At 41.0% G+C, this 22,521-nt stretch overlaps 1 protein-coding gene across 2 annotated transcripts in view; it reads left to right on the top strand.

Moving 5' to 3' along the window:
- Positions 1–22,521, top strand: part of astn2 (astrotactin 2) — a 285,626-nt gene that overhangs the window by 99,625 nt on the left and 163,480 nt on the right. Inside the window, exons 4-5 of one of the 2 annotated variants that reach the window (XM_075456540.1) lie at positions 2,213–2,365; positions 21,863–21,964. In XM_075456540.1, the coding sequence (XP_075312655.1) occupies positions 2,213–2,365; positions 21,863–21,964 (255 nt within the window). Of the gene's footprint in view, positions 1–2,212; positions 2,366–21,856; positions 21,965–22,521 lie in introns of both variants that reach the window. The other variant, XM_075456539.1, reaches the window with a different exon arrangement.

Raw genomic sequence — 22,521 nt, 5'->3', positions numbered from 1 at the left:
GTGCATCACTTTGGGGTGATGCTAACTTCAAGAAATACATGCACGGTGTGTTCTTTTTTTTTTTTTTTTTTATCTGACTTACGTATGTTTAAGAATCAAAAAACAGTCTTTTATTAAGCTTGTAAATAATTTTAAAACTGTTTTCCTATTAAAGACTGAATAAGAGTGTTACTAAAGCTTACTTGTTTCTGCTAAATAGGTCTGTGGTCAGTTTGAATCATCTATTGCATCGAGGCTCACTCACAAAGACAAATCTGAGAGCATTTTACATGTAGCTGAAGCAGCCTGAGCTGAGTTTAAACACAATTAATTAGAGCAACTATCATTGTTTTTATGTTGTGAAGCAAACTGCAGTGTCTTGGGTGTTGTTTCAGTTTACCATCAACATCGATGCAAGCACTTCTGCTTCTTTCACTCCCTTCCCTTCATCTCCCTCTTCCTCTGCTCCTGTATGCTCATTGGCATGCATGATGAGCGCCCACTGGGAGCAACACATCACCATTATTCATGGATAGAGTACACCTCAGAGCCAGACTGACACATCAAAAGATGATGATGATAGGTTGGGGGTATTGGTGGTTGAGTTGATGAATGGCCTTGTCGTTCTGAGATGGCTACACTGCTGGAAGTTTAGGGACAGAAATGCTTTCTCTATCTTTTTTTTCCTTTTGTTTAGATTTGTTCAACCCTGTACTATCAGTACACATGAGCCCCTTTCACACTGCCGAATAACCCGCGTTTAATTCGCGAATTTAGCGTGTCCGCTGTTGCGTTCACACTGCCGACCCGGGCTGCCGCGTCAACTCGTCTCGCCTTTCGACCCGCGTCGGACCCTAGTCTTTTTGCCGAGCCGAGTTTGATGTGAACGCAATCGACGCGGGTCGGCCGTGGGCGTGACGTGAGGAGTTTAAAAGACAGAATGGACAGCTGATTCAGAACAACAGCGACAGGTGAGGATAAGTTTCACTCTGTTTTAGCCTACATCAAGTTCGAGACATTTTTGAAGATGGCCAACTGGGGAGACAAGGAGGTCCGCGAGCTCCTCAGCCCCCGAGCAGAGGACGTTATTTACCGCCACATTTCGGGGACGGTGAAGGATGGACCTCTGCTGGAAGGGCTGGCGAGAAAGATGGGAGATCGCGGTTTCCCACGCAGCAAGACGCACCGTAAAGTAACATCTCCATGAACTGCATTGCAAAAACGAGTTCTCAAGGTGTCCCGCCATCGTTTGTTTGAAAAATTGGATGCAGACAGGTGTATTTAACCCTACCTCCGACGCATGGCTTGTGCCTACGTCATTGTACACACCCAGCATTTTATGTGTTTCGTGTGACGCTCTGCCACTAGGCAACTCCCCCTGAACTCGGCTTCAGGCGACACGGGTCACCCTAACACGCCAAGCGTTCACATTGCTCGACGCGGGTCGAAGGTGCAATTTGGACCCGCTAAGGTAGCGGGTCGCAGTGTGAAAGGGGCTATGGTTTGCGGATGCGACCTTTGCATAGATTTAAAGTCTTAGCCCAAAAACAGACAGCCGTGTATTGTGTATTATGAAGGACCTCAGATACACACATTTGCATATGTGGATGTTTGATTGTCAGTCTGACATCTGTTTTCGCATTGGACAGAACATTCTTCACCCATAGTTAATCCCTTTGCCTGCATAAATGAACCAGAACATATGGTTAAAGAAATTCCCCGTGCCTTCTTTTGTAATATCCTGTTCTAAAGAAGGTGAAGTAACGCCGTCCCGCCGTGCACGCCTTCTCTCCCCACAGCGAGTTGTTTTGGAGTCATTCATCAGGAAGAGTGAGACTGAACAATCAGGCCGAAGCGTTGGCAGGATCCCTGTAGAGATGAGGCAATATTGAATTGATGGTATCATTTAAAGGGTAGGAAAAAAATACAATAGAAGAAAGAAGACAGTGTTGTTGTTGTTGTTTTTTTACAGCATCTAAATGGGACAACCTAGTGGCTCATGGTGCATTTCCTGTTCGAAACTCTCAGCCCTTAAAAGAAAATTGATTTTCTTTTTTTTTTTTTCCTTTCTTAAACAGAAGAATATGGTTATTTGTGTCCGTTTGTATCTGTGTATGAGCTCTTGAAATATTTTCAGTTTGTGTCAGACGTTGTCAGACTGTGATTTCCTTTTTTTTTTTATTATGACTACCTCAAAGTCTTTTTTGACATGGCTGCCATCTCTTCTTCACAGCTATTAACCCAAACACTGAATCAGTAGAGGATTTGATGCAGCGGTTCCAGGACAGCTTCCGCGTCCCGAACACACCGACGGACATGTCTCAGTACCAGCATGCTTTGCACAGCTCATCAACGGGCCGACGGAGGGTCCCCAGCCACACCAGAGGTGAGGTCATTCAAAAGTTACCAATTCTGTGGACACAAGGTTTCACCGAACTTGGTGACAGTCCTTTTTTTTTTGTACATATTCAATAAAAGTAACTACTTGTCCTACAATGATCGTGTTATATGTTATGGTTTTATATAGTGCCACAATAGATTCTTCACACTGATGCCACCTATTATCGCACGTTCATTATCACACGATATTCATGAACTGTGAGCCCCCGTAGAGTTGCATTGATTTGCTCTGAAGACGACATTTCACAGTTCAATTTGCAGTTAATCTCTTTCAAGTCATCACGACTTGACCTTGTGAAACCCATTCGGTATTTGCGAAACGTATCAATATGCAGATTTTCCGGTTACATCAGTGAAACGGATGTACACGCCAGATGTGAATGTTACCATTGTCAGACTGGTGAGTGGCCGCGCCGCCATCGACATATTTCACTCTGACACATCTTTTATGAACAATACATAGCCTGCAGTAAAGGATATCAAAGCACATTTAAAAAAAAGGCTCTCTATAAACAACCCTCATCCCTCCCATTTATTACAAACGCCGTCAGCGATTCTCTCTGGCTTTCTTTTTCATTAAATATCCTTTGGGAGTCCCTGGTGAGTCCCTCACCCTTGTGCAAAAATATGCTCAGTGCAATTTTGAGATGCGACTCTGGTGACACAAGCAATGAATACAGCTCATTACCTGGGACGATAATTTAAATCAGATCTGCTTTAAAAAAAAAAAAAAAAAGTACTGTCCATGGCATCGGTCCCGCCGTTATGACCAGTGAGAAATTTAATTGAAATGAGACATTAACCATGATGAGTTTACCAACCCCATGGCAGCATATTGTATTATCCCCTTGTGATCTGCTTAAGTATGTAGCAAAATGACACAAAAAGAAGCATTTTACATGATATTTGCGTGCATAGAAAAAATTTAAACGTCCTCATCACAAGAAGGCTGAGATGGTTCAAATACTTTCTGCTTGTCTTATTTGCTGTCGAGGATTTAGATAAGGACCATTGAAGTGTCCGCTTTCTGAGCAAAGGAACTATCTGCTATTAAAGAATCTTGAAGGACGTGACCGAGAGATGTCCTCTCTTAAGAGTCTCTTTAAGGTTGTATAATTAAAAGGTGAGAAGGTGTCCCGAGTGTTGGCCGGTATGACAAAAGTGATAATGCAGCCAACACTTTATATGATGAGTAAACTCGGTTAGTCGAAGTGAGGTTAAAGGGCAGAGTTAATTGGTCAGACCCCGCCGGTCAGTGGTGCATAAAAGGAATTAATGCATGGCAAATTCCTAGAGATGGGCCCAGATGGAGGCCAAGCAGAAAACAGACTGTGTTATGGTGGTTGCTTTTCTGTTCTATTTGCTAAGCTTAGTTGACCATCTAATCTTACAGATAGGCTGCATTCTCCCTCATCTTCTGCCTCTATTTGCATTTGTGTCATGTGTGCCAGTTGGTAAGTAGATAAAGTGGGGTTCTGTTGCAAGTGGCTGCAAGTAATTTCCTCTTAATAGGCACAGATGTCTAACTTTGGCAGGAGTGTGTTGCAGATGTATGATACTGCAAAATCATCATGCAGGACACACCATGTGACACAGACCAAAAGGCAATAGGAATTGTTACGAGAGATAATTAGACTAAACAACAGAAACTAGTGCCACTGATATACAGTACTTGACATTGCTCAATGTAGCTATACTTATTTTAGGAGTAAATTTAGGTAGTAGTGAAGAAAAAAAAGAGTATTTTGCATTTAGAGAAAAAGAAGGAAGCACGCAGGTTTTGCAATTTTCCTGCACAATGCCGTAATGGGCACAGTCAGTCGAGGAGTTATCACACAGATATTGACAACATTGGCAGACGGGTGGTCTGCTCAAGAGGAAAGCCATTGTCCCCATTGTCTGTGTGGGAGGAAAAATAGTAGGTGCTGTAAGATTATGATGTGTTGGGCGTCAGCATCCAGCAGCGACACAGCAATTTTTCAGAAAATGCACCTTTTTTCCTTTGAAGTCTGTGAAATGCAGGACAAAGCATGCCATTAATGGTCAATCACAGAACTCCGAGGGCTGCCTTCATTGTATATGTTCCTCGGATTCTCACAGTGGTGAGAACGAGAGCAAGAGGAAGAAAAAAAACACACTGCCCAGTTGTAAGGTGAAATCGAATATAGTGAACGACCGAGTGAATAGTTAATCTAAATGGCATTTATATTAATCAGAGAATATAGCTGAATACCTGCTCACCAGCATACTGCAGCAGCAGTTTTGTACGTTCAGTGAAACCCTGGAGCTGTCCATATTCTCTTCCTCTGGTGTCGCGGCGCCTTCTTATTAGAAATTTGCTTTCTAGCAACATTCCTTTCTCCTGCCTCAGCATATATTGCCCCAGTTTTTGCAGGACCCATTTATATCTGGACCCAAAGAAATTGTTGACTCATACATAAATGTTATTGTCTTGCAGTCATTACCTTTGCTCTCCACTCTGAAGCTCTTCCTTATTCAGACGATAGGCCTATTTAACAAACAGCAATAATGAGAGTAGTAATAATAGTAACAATACTACTAATCTGATTAATGAAGTTGGAATTTCACTTTCTCTAATGATTTTGGGAAAAAAAACTGTGATGAGCAAGAAATTCTGTAAAATGTAAGTCATCCACACATTTAATTTGTTTGCCAGTTAAGTACTCTTTTAGCATCTTATATGATTTAGTTAATTTCATTCTATTTATATAGCTCCAAATCACAACAAATGTCATATCGAAACCCTTCAGAGATCCGGTCCAATTCATGTAAATAATAATCCAGACTGGCATTATCGCCTACACCTAGACTTTTTATTCCAGGCGACATTTTCTGAAGCGTGTCCTCTTCAGCATGTTAGAATATAGACACATTTCTATCTTACAGTTGACACTTTATAGATTTTATAGAAAAAAAAGGCCAGTGAACCCGCTAAAGTTGTGGCTCTTTGCTATAAGAAAAGAGGTCGGTTTAGCTCTGTGCCGCGATGGGATGCGTATTTGAGCCCTTTCGTTTGTTTTACTGCAACGGCCTGGATATGCTGTATGAGGACTGGATATAATGATCTGGAATTGAAGTGCTGTAAGCTGCTGTTGGCCGCTCGCCTTACCTCCAAGGAAGGTCTGGTGGGTATTAGGAGGCTGTTGGCTTGTGCCACTCTTTCAAGCCACAGTCAAACTAGGAATTATTTAATTAAAAAGAATGGATCAGTTTGTGACCATATGTGAGCATGTCTCATAGGGTTTGCTTTGTCCTTAAACATGGATACAAATCTTCACCCTGTGATTGTGAAAGATAAAGTAGCCAGATGGACAGAAGCTTTCACTGCTTTGCTGCAGAAAGCATTTCAGTTCCATTTTGTCGGGATTCATTGCGGTTTGGTCCTTAAAAACACACTCACTTATTTGCAGGCCCTCCTGTGCCTTCTAATCCCCACTGTGTGTTAATGCATTTCCGTCTGCTGGATAGAAGCGGTGGCGTTTTTTTTTTTGATGTGTCACAACAAGTACTCAGGCTCATTACGGCAAGGATGACCTTATGGTTATTATCTAGGTTTTCTGCTGTTTAATTGACGCTTTGAAGTAGCACATGAAAGTAGTGTGCTGTCTTACGTGCGTGAGAGTGTCTGTCAAAAAGGAAAGAAAGAAAGAAATGAAGGAAGGGAGGGAGGGAGACTGAGAGAGGGCTGGTGTTCCATAGTTCGTTCTGTGCTCACGTTCAGCTGTGTTCAATCTTCGCTGCTGACCAAACACAGTGATTACAGCTGTTGGTCTGCAGCCCCGGGGCATCTCTACAGAACAACAAACCATCCAGCTGATGTACTGCCAAGCCAGAACAGTATTTGTGCTTTGTGTGGGGAAAGATCTAGTGATTGAGATGAAAACCACCCACGTATGATTATATAGTTATCTGTAACCCCATCTCATCAATTTCTTTTCTTTTTATTCACATAGGTCCTCATTGGGAAAATGGATAATATTTTTTTGTCTTTTTTATTAGGTCATTCATGCATTTATCGTGAAATTTAACCTCATAGATGTGGATTTATTCTGAAACAATCACAACATTTTAATTCCCGATTAAATCTCTGCTGCTTTAATGTTGCTGGAAACGCTGATAGTCAAACTGTGACTGACGTCACTGTATGACGACGAAGAGTCGGGTTAGAATTTTCCTTTTTGCCGCTGTTCATCGTTTCTATGGTTTATTGACGGAAATTGTGGCCAAGTTTGGCCAAGACTGATCTCTTTGCCACTGGTGAAAAACCTGCTAACATCTGGCAACTGGTCATTTAGTCCTGCTTCTAATGATTCTGCCATAGTCGCATGTGTTTAAAACACCCAGGTGCGCACTGATTTTTGTCAAGAATGCTGCATCCAGTGCTGCAAGAGTGGGCAGAGCTCGCTTTTTAAAAAAAAAAATAGCCAAATAAAAAAAAAAATTGTATATCTAGTAAAAAAAATAAAAAAACATGTTTTCAAACTGTATTATCTCAGATAGCGGCTCTGAAACAGCAACAGAAAGGGAAAGAGATTGTTTTTCCCCCCTTGCAAAACAGCTGTCAGCTCAAAATTGGTGCTACCGTGTGGGCAGACTACAAAAGTCCTTTTAAAAATAATAATGTCGCCTAATCATCCTAGAAAGCTGTGCTCATCCGAAATTCTATTTCATTCATTCTAATAGTGTCATGTTGTCATAGCCTACAGGCTGGTCCCTTGGAAGATGGAGTTGGTGTAAGAAGCTCCAGTTCTGTGAGTGTCTTTTAGCCCTTGGAGGATTTAGGCTAGACAATGGGAGAAGATACAGCCGGCTTGTTTTAGTGGACGTGCCCACGTTTTTTGTTTTTCCCGAAAAAATAAAGTTTAACCGTGTTACCTTTCGTATGAAGACGATGATATAAGGTCCGACTAACAGAGCGGGTTGGGGAACATGGGCTATGTAAAACCCCTGCTATTACAGCACATGACAGATACTATAATATTTTGTGACACAAAAGATGGCAGTAGCATAGTCAAAGCCAGGATGGTCTCTCTGATTAGATCTCTGAAATTAATGTTAAAAGACATTACCACATTTATAGATTTGTCTTAGAATTATAAGGACATTTCATTGATTTATTTGACTAAAAATAAGAATTAGGTGGTGGCTTTGATTGACCTGCATTGTAATTAAACAGTAAACATTTAGGTGCTTATCTTACCAGTTGGACATTTTATGGATTTATTAGTGTTGTGACAGCAGTTAAACTAACTAATGTAGATGAAGTCTGGGGTCTGTTTGGGGTGTTCAGACCATTAGCAAACATGTGCAATCGTTACAGCCATCTTGATTTGACATCAGCAAAACAAACAAACATACAAAGCGACACAGCAAATGCTGTCAGAAGTAACTGAATGATGCTTCCAAATATGACATTTCCTCCTCAATATATAGTGAAATCACCAGGGTTTGCGTGTAATTTACTGTTGAAGAGAGTTTTAATAAAAACAATAATATTACTGTGTGCATTCTGCACAATTTACTGGCTTTTATTACACCGTCATACCATATAAAACAATGCACGAGTCCACATTTTTCATGCAGCTGAACTGATATCATCAGATGTTGTCTTGTGCCGCTCTTTGCTGTTATAATGCATCGGCAGTTCAGGTACCGCATGTGTGTGGTGCTGACCGATCTCAATCTCACCGGTTTGACGAGTCTTCCTGCTTGCCCGTTGTTGACCAGTTACATCACCTACAGATGACCCACTTAGAAAGCAAAAAAAAAACAAAAAAAAAAACAACTCCTTTGAAAACTTAGCAGTCTGCCTCTTTTTTTACCCCCTTGAGGATAACTCCATGTTTAATCCACTATTATCTGATAATTCAAGCGAGCTGTGCGTGTGTCACCAAAGCCCTCATCTCCATTCAGCGTGTGCCTGCTCATTAAAGCGTTTTGTTTTGATTTATTTATTATTTTTTTCCCTCTCTCTGAGCCCTAATGTCCATAACATCCAGCTGCCTCACATTTGGGCGCACCAACACAGCCACCAGAGATCAGCTGCTGCCATGTTAGTTGGTTTGCCTGAGTGTTTGTGTACAGAGTGTCTTTGTATTTGCCAGAGCGGCTCATGATGCATGAAAATAAACTGGGGCTGTACAGTGTCTACAGTAAATGCTCGCTTATACTTAAATTGTTTGTTTTCATTATACTCGGCGCTTAAAGACTTCGTCTTAACACATATAAGACAAAGCTTTCCTTTTTTGTATGTTTGTAGTTCGAGATAGACGAAGGAAAAGAGGGAGGTGGGCGGTCTCATCTGGACTCATTTTACATGAGAACACTAAAGTCCTTTAAGAACACCTTGCACGCTGGCTGTGTTGAGGCCGTTTGTTTTGTTTAGGATTGCCCTAAGCTACATGGTTGAAGTTGAGTGGAGAGAGCTGCAATTTTTTCACAGTTAATGATGAGGAACAAAATTTATTGGTGGATGAGATGGAGAATGGGGTGTCAGACATGCCTCTCCATTCTGACCACGGAGAACTTTGGGAGCAGGTGGCAAAGTGATCTTCAGGTTCAGTTCTCAAAGCATAGCGGAGTGAAGTTAGGCTGACCTTTTCTATTGTGCGTGCGGGTGTTTGGATGTGCATATGCGCAGCGTGGTTGTCCCTCCGTCATTCTGCGCAGTGTAAATTATTGATCCTCGGGCTGCCTCGTTACCGTATGAATGGCAGTAATGCAATTTCTGAAATGCTTTTCATGTCCAGCTGAGATAAAAGATGTGTACAGATTTCAAATTGCTCTTCTAAGCCCAGTTTTCTATTGTTATCTTTGTGAACCCTTGCTTAATCATCCACACTATTTAATACTTTAAAGAGGATGTTTTCTTTGGTGTTTCCGACTGTGGTAGAATCAATTTTAAGAGATTGAAAAGATTGTTTGTGGATATGAGCATTTTCATTGTTATTGCATTTTTAACAGCAAGCGGAAAGAAAAGTAACTGACTTTCATTTCGAAAGCGAAACCACACACGAAATAAGAAGAGATGTATACTAAGAGGGCATCTTAATATTTAATATTAATATTAAATATAATATTTTGACTGACAGACATCACCTGCTTTTGAAAGCAGTTCGTATTCATTTTGCTTGCGGCTTATCATTAATCCTCCCATTTGAATTTAGCTATTCAGCACCGAATAACTCCAGTAATTTTTTTTGTTAAATAATAGATTTTTTTAGACCATTTATTCCAGATGAAGGTGTATAGCCATGCTGTGTCAGCTGATTTTTGGGATTGATAATACTGGATTTTCATGCAACCCGATCTTATGGCAGAACTCCAAAGACAACGGCACAATATTGCTCTGTTTCCCTTTATTAACTCCCTGCTGTGACACAGCTCCCCGTCCCTTCCTATCATGGTGACACAGTACTTTGCAACACAATGACACCGACTCTGTTGACGAGAACCAAAATGCTTTATAAGCGGACAGCAGAGCCTTGATCTTAAACCTCTGACTTTCAGGTGGGAAACTGCAAGTTTGCTTCATGTTTTGCTTTAAATGTCCTTTCATTTTTCTGCTTCACAATCACTTAATGGTGTAGTTTGCTCCCTCCCGCAGAAGGTTAGGGTTAGAAGTTAAACGGACAGGGCATGGGTACAAATGTGCTTGGTTAGTTTTACATCCTCCAACATACATGGTTAGGAGTTAGAAAACTATCCATTGTCTACCTATAAAGTTAAATTCTTCCTGGTCATAGCTTCTGTCACTAAATGTGATGCCTACACAAAATAACTACAAGCTCCCATCCACAAGACATATTTTTGAGGGATATGTCAGCAAGATAATTCTAAACCACATACTGTCCTGCATGCAGTCCAGACATGAAACACAAACAAGAGAAAAGAAGACTGAGGACTGCTGAGCAGCGACAATTCTATATCAGACAAGAATGGGACAACATTGCTCCACCAAAAGTCCAGCAACTGGTCTCCTCAGATCATAGACATTTATAGGCTGTTGTTAAAGGAAGACGGGGCAGCATACAGTGGTAAGCAAGTTTGTTTCAGATGGGATGCTGCTGTCAAATTCAAAACTTCATGATATAGCAAAACGTCCCTTTGAGATTTTTTTTTGCTGTTTCCTTGCGAACGAAATGTTTGTTTATGAGAGTTGCAGGCCCTCGCATTCTGTTTCAGCGAGGACAGCGACTGTGTATATGTCCTTCAGATAACCCTACTTCATCAAAACCAAAATACCCCTTCAAAGAAAATAACTTTTAGCATTTGGATCCTGCAGAACATTCTGTTAAAATGTTCCTGAGTCACCTAAAAGGGGATCAGCGGTGTTTGTTTATCTATGGTAAATTGTTAAGACGCCTTCACTTTCTGCTTGAGTAGGACGTCTTTGAAAAGGTCCTTTAGATACTGTAAACAGTTATTACCATATTAATTTCTATATGTTAGAGAGAAAAGATACCCCAAAACTGAGACCCACCTCATGAAGTGGACTCATGCAGCTGTCTCCCTGTCAGAATTGTTTGTGCTGTACAGTCAGCTTAGCGGCGTGCGTTTGCTTACAGCTGAATACTAAACGGCTCTGCAGTGACTGATAAAATCAAACATGAATTCGAACTGAGGAAACATCAGACCACTTAAGTCAACTTAATGTCAAGGCACTGATGTCACAGATGCGTGTAAAGATTCTCTTCTAAGTATCGTTTTCACAGGAATGGCAACACTTTGCCATTGTAGAAGCTGCGATAATAGGAGGTGAGAAGAAGGCAAGCAGCGAGGTAACAATGGCTTTTTTTTTTGTATTAATTACAACCTGCCACACCTCATCAGCAATCCCAGATTTTAAAAATCCCCCCCGTTTGATCTCCTGACACATGACCATTTACCTATTAGCCTCAAATTGAAAGGCCGGCTCTCGATGTAAGTGAGACGTAATAAAAAAGAGAGAGCGTTCAAGCCACTGAAGTACAAGTGCCAACTGGTGCCTTGTTAAGCCTCCCACCTTTTCAAGTCTTTTCTCTCCCTTTTAACAGGTAGCTGCTCATAAATTCAGGTTGTAAAATGTGTCACCAGCGCTTATACTGTGATGCTTTCTGTAATAACTTTTCAGCATGCCAAGGTTGTTTATATGTAATGGAATTGTGTTTCGGTGTGTGTGAGAATGCGAGTGTGCGCAGCACTCTTAATGTCCAGCAGCAGAGGAAAACAGTATTGATCGGGATTTTTTTTATATCGGTGGGAGACTGAGTCACGAGTGAGAAATGAATGAAGCAAACGGAGACAAAAAAAAAAGCCTGTGAACATTCTTTATGAGTATGCTCAGAAATTGCTCAGACTGGGACCCACACAAAGCAGAAAATAAATCATTCAGTCTACCTCCTGGATGCCCCTCCATCCCTCTGATTTCCTGATTTACTGTGCTGTGCTGAATCTATTTGTGTGGTGCAGCACAGAACGCCTCAGGCTTCCCCACCTGATCCTGACCCCAGCAGCCTGTGTTTGTGCTCGTTTTAAAGCCCTCTTACTCGCATCGTTCTGAGTGACTTACATCAAAACCGGCAACGAATTATCACAGTTGCATACATTAACCGTGATCTGAATCAGTTTTTCAACATGTTAGGCAGTGTTGTAAACTTGTGTTTACATCCGCTTATGAACGTTTCTTTTTTTTTTTTTCACTTTCATTCATTTCCGGATTTATTTATTCCTTTTTCTTTCTTTGCAACTAAAACTCAGGGAATCTGACTTCTCAGATTTGCTCCTGCAGCCTCTCAGAAGGCATCTTGTGCATTATAAATGACAAATTTGCATACATCCACTTTTGTATGAATGTAGATGCCAGGTTTTATTGAGCTGGAAATGTTTAGCTCGCTGGTGTCAGGAGGCTCTGCTGTTGAATGCAGATGTGCTTTAATGTGATCAACAGTTGTTGAGCCATGTGGGGACCGGTGTTGCTGTCAGATTAATTTATCTGCAGATACATTGTCGTTGACATAGATTCTAGGCACACCGTGTTAGTATCCACTTATGAAAATATACAGTGTGCGCTTCCACAGTGCACAACTTGTAAGCCGATATTTAAGCATGCCAGCTTTAAGTTAAAGCAATTTCTCTAGCTCTGGGAGTCACAGAAGTCACACCGGAGCCAAATGCAGGCATATGCATCCAGTAAATGACAGCACGGACAAACACAAATGCTAACACTTCACTCTTTTTTTCTTTCTAAAATGAAAATATGGTTTGGCACAATTGTTAGGTCTCTCCAGTGAGCAGAATCTTTCACAAGGTCTAACTGTCAACTGTCAACATTTTACATGTCGAGTGAGTAGCTGTAGAGATGTAACACTTGTGTCGACTAACATCTGCCCAGATGCAGTTGTTTTAGAAAAGACTTGTCCTTGCAGCTCAGTGAGAGTAGTTCTGTGCCAAAAGCACGTTTGTACAATTTGAATTGCAGTTGGAGCACTATTGATTTCAGCTTTTTTTTTTTTGCTGTCATAGCTCTCTTGTGGGGTTTAACTAGACAGCTGCTGCAATGCTACGTTACTAATGTACAGTCAGCAGGGATCCGAGCTTCAATTAAAAAAGCCCTTTTCTTCTTATTCTGTTTCTTCCACTCCTTAACCCCCTTAAAGCTTCTGTACAGCAAACACCATAACACCTTGGAAAAGGAAAGTTCGTGGCACGATCCCAAAAGTTGGTCCCACGACGAGGAAATAAAACCTCACAGTAAGGATCGAGATTGTGTTTTTGTAATTCTCCTAAATGTCCTTGGCCTGGAGTCAAAATCCGTTTTTATCATTGTAATTGCTGAATTCATCCTCCTCTGTGCTCGTCATGTCTGCCGTTTCAAAAGGTCTTTTGCTTTTGTTTCTCGGGCCTGTCTTTTGTACTCGTTCTCCGGGGTTTTAAGAAGTTGTTTTTGACATCCAGACAAAAAAAACATCCCCGACCACCAAATGTGAAGAAAAAAAAATGGACTCAGGGTCATCCGAACGCCGCTAAATTTTAGGGTTGGGAGGGGCTTTTTAGTGTGCAACTCGGTTCCGATCCACAGAGGCACCACTCTGAAACCTAAATGATCTGCTGTTCATGCCTGGCTGATGGAGAGAGTGGGACAGACCCTGAGTTTCTTCGTACAAGCACTGTTAGCTCAGATCTGTTTTGGATGTTACTCTACACAATATTAAGCATTTGGTTTTAATCATGTGACTAATTGGAGTCTTGGGTTTCTCCTTGCTTGTTTAGTTTAACTCTGTAATATACACACGGATACATTTCATTATGTGCTTCTGTGAGCTTTGTGTTTTTTTTTTTGTGTTTTCTTTTCTTTTCTTTTTTTGCACCGGTAAAGTGCAATATATCATTTTAATGCGCCCTCCTCCTATGCAGAGTATTATTAGCTTATACTCTTCAAATTGAACTCATCACCTCACCTCCATGCATTCCCATAACTCCTCATCTCACTAATCATTCTCACTACAGGGAAGATTACAAGATGCCCCCCCCCCCCTTTCCTGTGGACTTTCTGTTCTTTCTACAACCTGTGTGTGTGTGCGTGTGTGCGTGTGTGTGTGCGTGTTCTATGCTAGTTAGTCTCCATTTCTTCTTCAGACCCTTTAGACCAAATCACATTATTTTTGCTTCTGTCTGTGACATGTTGTGCTCTTTTCTTCCTGCAGTTTTTTTTTTCTGGTTTTCACCACACTCTCTTATTAAATTCATTCTTCCTTTTGTGCACTCTGTCCATTGGAAGATTTTTACCAATGCTCCCATAAATGAGTAAAAATTTAAGCCACAACTAAGTATTTTTCTCAAGAGCTACACAGTGGTTTGGTGGCCAGTAGATTAATTTTAAGATTAATTAATTTATTCATTTGAAGTGAAGGCCTGCCATCAATAAGGGCCTGGTAACCTAAGGTGTTGAAGTAAATAAAGGCCTTGGCCTTGATGAGGAAATACATTCATTCATTTTTCCATACTCACTTCATCACCCAGCTACCATCGGTCCGGAAGCAGGGTACACCGTGGACGGGTCTTCACAGAGCCAACACACAGAGACAAATGGCCGCGCAGACTCAAACTCACTTGTAGGGTTATTTACAATCACCAGTCAACCTAACTGATTGATATTTTGATTGATAACCTGGAGTACCCGGACCGAGAGCCCATGCTGGCACACAGAGAATATACCAACTCCAAAGAAAGTAAGGAACTGGGAACCTCATTGCTGTTAAGGGATACTACTGGCCACCAAACCACTGTGTAGCTCTTGAGAAAAATACTTAATTTAGTACAAACCTTAATATTTATCCTCAGGTACATACCTTCGCATTTGTTAGTATTTAGTATGGTTAAACATCTCATACGATGTCACTGTAGCTACAGTTCTTGTAGCATATGGTGAGTTGAGACGCACATACGACTCATTGAATGTGTGTGACAGGTAATTGCAATTTTAACTTTACAAATGTAGTCTTTTGCTATGTAAATTTCTTACATTCTAATGGCTCAAAGCTCACCAGACAGCTCATTATGGAAGGAAGACACACCAAGAGGCTGTTTGAAGTGTGTGGATTCACTTTGATCACTGAAAACACCGCAGCGCCGTACGACTACTGTGGGGTTCTTTCCACGGCATGTTTGGTAGTAACTATCACGGAAGCCAATAGAAATGTAGAAAATGACGCAAGTCCGATAGCTACACAGGATGCAAAAATGAAATACGTTCATCGGTGTGTTAACACGTCATCAAAGAAAAAAAATATATCAAAAAGGAAGAGCTATGTGCATGTTTTAGTGTTTCTATGCAGAAGGTTTTCAATTAAGTATTAGTAGCGAGACCTTTATCCAGCGGCCGTGGCCCCTACCATGTCACTCCCATTCTCCAGGCAGCGCGTGCCCGTGGGAGCTCGAACATGCACGTCATCCACCGCAACCGTTTTCAAGGTGGAAATTATAGAAAAATTCTTCTCCTTTATGCCCACATTATTTCTGTGTAACTGCTTAATATGACTGGCGTTGCACATATTCTAGCTGCTGTGTCACCGTTGCATGTGAATAACAGCCGCACTCAAAGGAGGAACGGACGGCATTGTCAGAGGGGAGCGGAGCATTCCGCGACCTTGCCCCAGAGATCACGACCGCCTGCTACTATGAGATAAACAAAGGGCTGTTTCTTTGTTTAAAGACACGACTCATATTGACAGATATGCAGGCCTCCGTACAGTCTACCTCATAAAGGTTTTCGGAGAAGTCTGTATCCTTGATCGTTTACATCACAGCCTCTGTGTGTAGATTGTGCCCTTGCTGCAAGATAATTAAACGTCCCATGCTTGTGTAAAAAATGTTTGAATTTATGTGCTGTACTTTATGGACGACTGTTTGATGAACACTGACCACCGCAGCGCTGGCTTTGTGTGGACACTGAAGCTGAAGCAAAGGGAGAGTGTTTCGTTTTCTTTTTGAGTTGCGTTCTTTCATTTCCTTGGAACAAAAACAATCAGAATCAGTGTTGGGGTGACGCTTTGTGGTGAAAGTATGACATTTTGAGAGAGAAATGTAAATGGGCTGGACTTGTATAGCGCTTTTCTAGTCTCGACTGACCGCTCAAAGCGATTTAACATGTTGCATTCATCCATTCACTCACAGACTCATACAGCACATCTTGGTCCACAGAGGCTACATTCACGTATCGATGGATGCATCAGTAGGCAACGGGGGTTCAATGCCTCGCCCAAGGATACTTCGACATGTGGCCTGGGGAGGCCGGTAGTTGAACCACTGACCTTCTGATTTAGGTAGTATAGTCGGTGAAAAATGTGCTCTACCAAATGTTTGAGCAGGAATTTAAAGGGATATGAACACATTCGGCTGTAAACATCATGGGTACGCTGAGTCAAAAGTCGGCAAGGGAGTGTACAAAGAAATAGATCTACTTTGAGCATCTGAAAGCTCGTTATTTTGCGCAGGTGCAGGCAATACGCATATTAACCAAATGATGACGTCCAACTGTAATCTTTGTCATGGCGGTTCGTCATGCTGCTCACTTTGATATTCAAAATCCAATTCTGGCTTGAACGTGCATGACTGGATTTAAGGTGTTTTGTCATGCTGGAAACAATGTTTTTTTTTTTTTTAATCAGTCGTCGTAGCTTCCTGAGCTGCTACAGGAGTTGCGCTCTTGAGACCATCGACCATTCAGACAACGCTGAATCTTTTTGTTCTCAGACGGATACTTCTCCCAGCAGGGAGAAATGATGACGACGTATAGCTAATCTACAAAGCTAATCTAGAGGTACCCAAAATGAAGAATTAAACGACCGTGCCACTTCCACGTTAAGGATGAATGCAGTTTGTGACAGCAGGTGCCTTTGTATATATATATATATGTATATATATATATATATACGTATATATATACATATGTATAATAAGAAATTAAAAAGAAAACAAAAAGGATAATAAATGACGACAGCAACTGAGATGGAATAACAGTCGGGAGCAGACAGATTTTTTAGTAAAATATGTTTTTTATTCAATTTTTTGTGACAGCAGATAATGTCAGATGTGACAGAGAGGAGTCTTTTTATAGAACGGACTTTCAAACTGTTAAATGGATGGTGAAAGGGAGACGGGGGGATTACATGCTGGTGTGTTTAGCCTTAATGTTCGTAGTGTTGATGACTTAATGGTTAGAGTGTGTTGAAGGTATTTCTGCTATGTGAGAGAAGGGCGAGATCAAAACAGAAGAAAATGGACTGACAAAGGAAGAAAGGAAGTGAAAAGAAAGAAAAGCATTGAAACAGAAAAGACTTGGGGGCCAGATTCCCAGAGAGTTTTGCACCTTATTTCAGATCTTTTCTTCTGTGTGTTATTTATCAAACCTGCCCTAGCCTTCAAGCATTATTCACCCGTCATCTGGATTGCACACACACACACACACACACACACACACACACACACACACACACGGACCGTGCCTGTCAACACACCTTCTGTGTGATAAGTAAAATGTTACTCTTTCCTTTAGGCGATGTGTATGTATTTAATGGAAGATCGTGCAAACAGTAGGAAATCCATGCAGGGTGTTGCCTGGATATTCCACCTGGTTCGCTAAGCTTAATACAATGTGGAGATGTTGTCAGCTCACAACAATTTGCATTTCTGAAATTCTAATGTGGGGAAAAAAAACAAGTTTTCTTTGTTCAAATAAGGAACTAAACATAGAGTCGGGGAAAAGGAAAGAAAAAGGAGGGGTTGGGGGTATGACACACATGAAAGGGTTCAGAGAGTTGTTACTGTGTAGCTGTTTTCACTTTAAAAGTGATTGAAATGTTTACTGAGTTGCTAATCCAGTTGGAAAAAAATGAAAACGTCATGTACGTTTTGTCACAGTTTTTTCATGTAGCTACAGTGTGATTAGAGCAGAGAAAGGCTGGGCTTCACAATCTTTAAGTCCTGCCTCACGCAGTCGAACGCAGCGCAAGTTTTAATGAAGGTTAATATGATCTGTGCTTTAATGAATGCAAGTCTGGTCGGTGCTGTAAATGGTATCGAACTGGCATGAAAATGATATACGGATACTTCTAGAAGGCAATTATTTCTTCACGTTTGTGTACCTAACTTCTGCTTTCGCTTGTCCAGTGCAATTGAATGCGCCAGATCAAAGTACTGTCACGACATCACGATTAACACGAGTCGTATCGGTGGTCATGATGCAACTGGTTCTGAGGGGGGTCAGGTATTCATATGTGGAAACAGCCGGTTTAATCACACAGTGGCAAATGTGACCTTTTGATTAAGAAGCAATTATTTCCCTTCTCAAAATCTCTCAAGGTCCGAATCAAATGTGAAAAATGCATCAAGTACTTTCATAGGTTGAGTTGATTATTCTAAGCTGCATTCAAAGATGAGATTTGCACAGCTGGAGATTCAGAAACCCAAAGAAGTTTTTTTTTTTTCCCCTCTCTCTCTTTCTAAATGAAGGATTCTTAGACTTTTTCTGAAAGGCTCGTTTATTGCTATGTTCATGACAAAGCACCAGGAAATTAATAAAATAAAGCAGGAAACAACTATTACAAAGAAAGCAAATCTCTTCAAGAACATTTGAAAGAGTCTGCGTGACGCTGTGTGATTTTCGCTAAACGACTACCGTTCTTCATTAAACATCACCTTGGGCTATTTGAACAGCCAGCAGGCTGACCTGGAAAGCTATCCTTGTATTCCCTCTTCTTGCCCTCCTTTTTTTCTCCATCTACCACCTCTCTCTGGGCATGTTCGAATATGATACATAAATTCCGAACCAATTTTACACCACATTGCCTTGGTCTCACTCTCCAAACGCAGTCAGACTCCAGCACTGGAATCCAACTCAAGTACCGACTTGTTTAAATGCACCAGAGCAAAAGACTGATTCGAGCTTTCGGTGCGCACACTTTTTTTTTTTTTACTCAGACTTAATAGAACATTTAATCATGTACAAAATATTTATGGCGCGGGCAAATTTTCATGAGCCAGGACACATTTACGAAGTCAGTAAAAGAGACTATTTCACCTGCCGTTTCTCAGCGGTTGTCCAGGAATTATTACTGTGTCCAGTGAACAAGAGAGGGAGAATATGTTGCTCCATTAATAGCATTGAAGTACTTTTAACAAGGACAGTACTGTATGAAATTGATGAGAAAAGAACAGATTTTAAAGTGATAGAAACAGGCTGACAGAGCACTCCTTATATACTGCTGGAAGGTTTGTATACCTCTCTGAAGGGATAAACTGTCCAAAAGAGCCGTTGTTGTTCATTTGCTCCAGTGTGAGTGTACCAGCTTGGAGACATTCCTAAAAGTGTGTAATTCCCTGTTGTAGTTTGACCTTCAACTCTTAAAAACACCCCATGTCATCTTATTTTCCTATACACCAGAGTATAAAACAGAAAAGTCTTGCCTAAGTATTCTGCCACATCCACATTTGCTCCAGAGCAGGGCTTTGCTTGACTCCAACCAGTACAGTCTTTGTCTTTCCGCTTGGGTCCCCTAAGTAGTTTGGACTTTTAAAGGTTGACTTGATTTTAACACGGATTTCACGTCAGGAGAAATAAGTCAAACATTTGGCAAAACATCCCGTCTACACTAACTATGAAGCATTAAGCATCGAGCTGCCCGAAATATGAAATTTTCAGTATCCTAAGTGGGGATGGCAGCATATTTGTTGGGTGGAAGTATGAAATGTGCATGCGCATTGCTGGATTTTATTTCAAGAGGTAACTGAGGAGGAAATGTAGAAAATCACATGTATGTCAATGACATTTGCATAATATATTTGGATGGTCCTTTGTTAACAGATATTTGTGTTGCCAGATCTCACATGGTGCTGAAACAGCGAAGGCGTACTTGCGTCTTGTTGCCTGATTTTCTCCTCATCAACTGCTCTGAAAAATTCCAACTCAGTCTTGAGATTCGTGGCTTGTGTTAAATGGATCCAGTATTGCCTTTGAAGATTGTGCTTAGAAATAATCAGTCAGAGCCTGTGCTCGCAATCTTTACTCCCATCGGCATGAAACGGATGAAGGTCAGGCTATAGTATCCTAAAGAAGTGGATCTGTAAGTGAAAATCATTCGACACCAATACAGGAAATGACTCCTCAGCGGACTGTATCATTTCTGAACACTTCCTGATTAGACTTAGCTTTCCTCCGAGATGATAGGTTACAGAAATTCGTGTGTCCCAGGATTAATATTTCACTTTATGCTTTTACCCTCCATTTCTAGTTTAATAAGGACAAGTCATTTTGAAGTAAAAAAAAACCAAAAAACAACAAGATTCATTGGCGTGCATAAGGCTTTTTGAGATGAGAGTTTCGATGATTAGATCATGATGACACTTCACGGGAGATTAGTGTCCCAAATGAAAGCAGGAAATAGGACAGGACCTCGTGAGTCTAGATGCTGGTGATGGTAGAGATGAGCATGCGGCTGGAGATTTGAGCGGAGAGGCCCCGGACAGCTATGAAACAGGAAGGAAGCAGAGGCTCGCAATAAAGACTGAAGGACAGAATGACAGGTTAGCGATGAATTTTAAAGAACTGGGATTAGGGATTGTTGCGCTGGGAGAATGTAGGCAAGGAGCTCAATTCAGCAGAGTAGACACGACAGAGCGGGTGAATGGAAGTGATAAAGAGAATCGAGCAGCAGGTGTGGTCCATACAGTCTGGAATGAAGGCAGACGTAGGGGAAAAGATCTTGTTTACTAAACGCATGCAAAAGCTTAATGAAAAAAAAAAGGTATTATAACCGACTTTACACATTTTCTCTTGAGTGGATCTAATTTATTTTCTAAGGGCTTTATGGCCTCTTTTTAAAGGGCCATACAAATGAGCTCTCATCTCACTTGAATCTTAGCCAGCTTTTTTTTGCTAAACTATTACACTAAGTACCCTCTCTTCATCTCAATTGCAGAGCATTTTTATAAGCAATTTTAACAGACAGCATTTGAAAGTGTAGTCCTGACTTATAGTCCGTACCTCTGGAGTCTAGGGCTTTTAATCCTTATGGAGGAGTAAACGTCTATGGGTCATTATCTGATGTCCACACATGCCATATGAAGCACAGTACTGACATGACATACTAAGCTAGTCATTTTTCTCTTGTTGTTTCAAGGGAACTGGTCCACCTTAGCCACAATAAAAGCATTGATTTTCTTTCATTCCTTTATTCCCCATCCACTCTAGGAGATTAGGAAATGTAATCTCTGTGATCCTGTTGGTTTTATGAGCAACACATATGTATAAACATGAGGAAATTAGATCTTATTTGCAGAGGGTTCTGCCTCAACCTTAAATATAACAGAAGTATTCAACATCAACTTAAAAAAAAAAACTTATCAGATTTAGAAATGCCGTATGAAGCCATTCACATACATATTACATGGTTCATTCATTCTTCAGTGGCTTAATAGTTTGCAAATCCCCTGCAATTATCAATGTGGAGCAGCCCCTGTGAGTTTCAAAGGGAGTGTGTTTTGATTCTGGGCATGTCAGTACAAACAAAGCCTCTCATATCATCTCTCTTGCTAACACAGACATGCTCACAGGCACAAATGTACACACAGTGGGGAAGTGACACAGTATGATTAGAACATTGAGTTTCACAGACAACTTTCCCACAGATCAAGCCAGAAGGGACAGGAGACCAGGAAAGATGATATTTGCTAACAGTCAATCAACAATTTTATCATCCTTGTATGCCATAATTATGCCATGTCAGTCTTTTTTTTCCACACACAGCACCCAATTAAAGTTTGGATCATAACTCTTGCCGCCACTGCCACACCAAAGAAGTGGTTGCCCTGGAAAACATACCCAGAAATGCTGCAAACACCGTATGATTGATTCTAATTTCTATTTTTTCCTGTCTTTTTTTCTTTTTTTCTTTTTTTTGTCTTAACCTCTCACTGCCAGTAACAGGAGGCGTGTTCGGCCCGCAAGGGGAATCGGGATCGGAGCCTGAAGATGACAATCAGATGAAGTTTTACACAGAGCAGCACAGAGGACGGAGGCGCAGCAAAGGTGAAAAGGAACGCAGGAGTGTTTTCGTCGGATCTTTAGAGAAATGTGTCACATTTTAAACACTGCAACCTTGCACAAGAGTGATATGGTATAAGATTTAAAAAAATAAAATAAAAATAAATTCTAAACTTACCCTGGTTGAATGTGAAGGAAATAATTGGATATGTGGCTTATGGCAGAGGGAAATTTCTGGAATTGTCAGCATAGCTGCAAGTAGGAAGGAGTCATGCATGCTCCCCATGGGGTTTAAAGTTCTGTTCCGTAGCTCGGCTCAATGACACTCAAAGCAGATATATGATCTGATTTAAATGGAGGTTGTGTGATGAGGTAAGCTGAATCAAATAACTAAGATGGGAAGCATGATTTTAACCTGCTTTCCCATTTGATGATATGTGATAGCGAAGGCTGTACTGTACTTGGATTTTGCATTTGTTTGCATGTGACCTTTTATTCTCCTTGCTTACAGTTTGCTGAACAGTTCTTATTCATTTCATTAATCTAGATGCAAATTCTGGTTCCTGGTGGGACGATACTGTACTTTTTATCTGCCCCATTCG

The sequence above is a fragment of the Odontesthes bonariensis genome, chromosome 22 (assembly GCF_027942865.1).
Source record: "Odontesthes bonariensis isolate fOdoBon6 chromosome 22, fOdoBon6.hap1, whole genome shotgun sequence".
NCBI classification, from domain to species: domain Eukaryota; kingdom Metazoa; phylum Chordata; class Actinopteri; order Atheriniformes; family Atherinopsidae; genus Odontesthes; species Odontesthes bonariensis.
The sequence above is the reverse complement of the archived record's forward strand: the minus strand, read 5'-3'. Positions and strand labels throughout refer to the sequence as shown.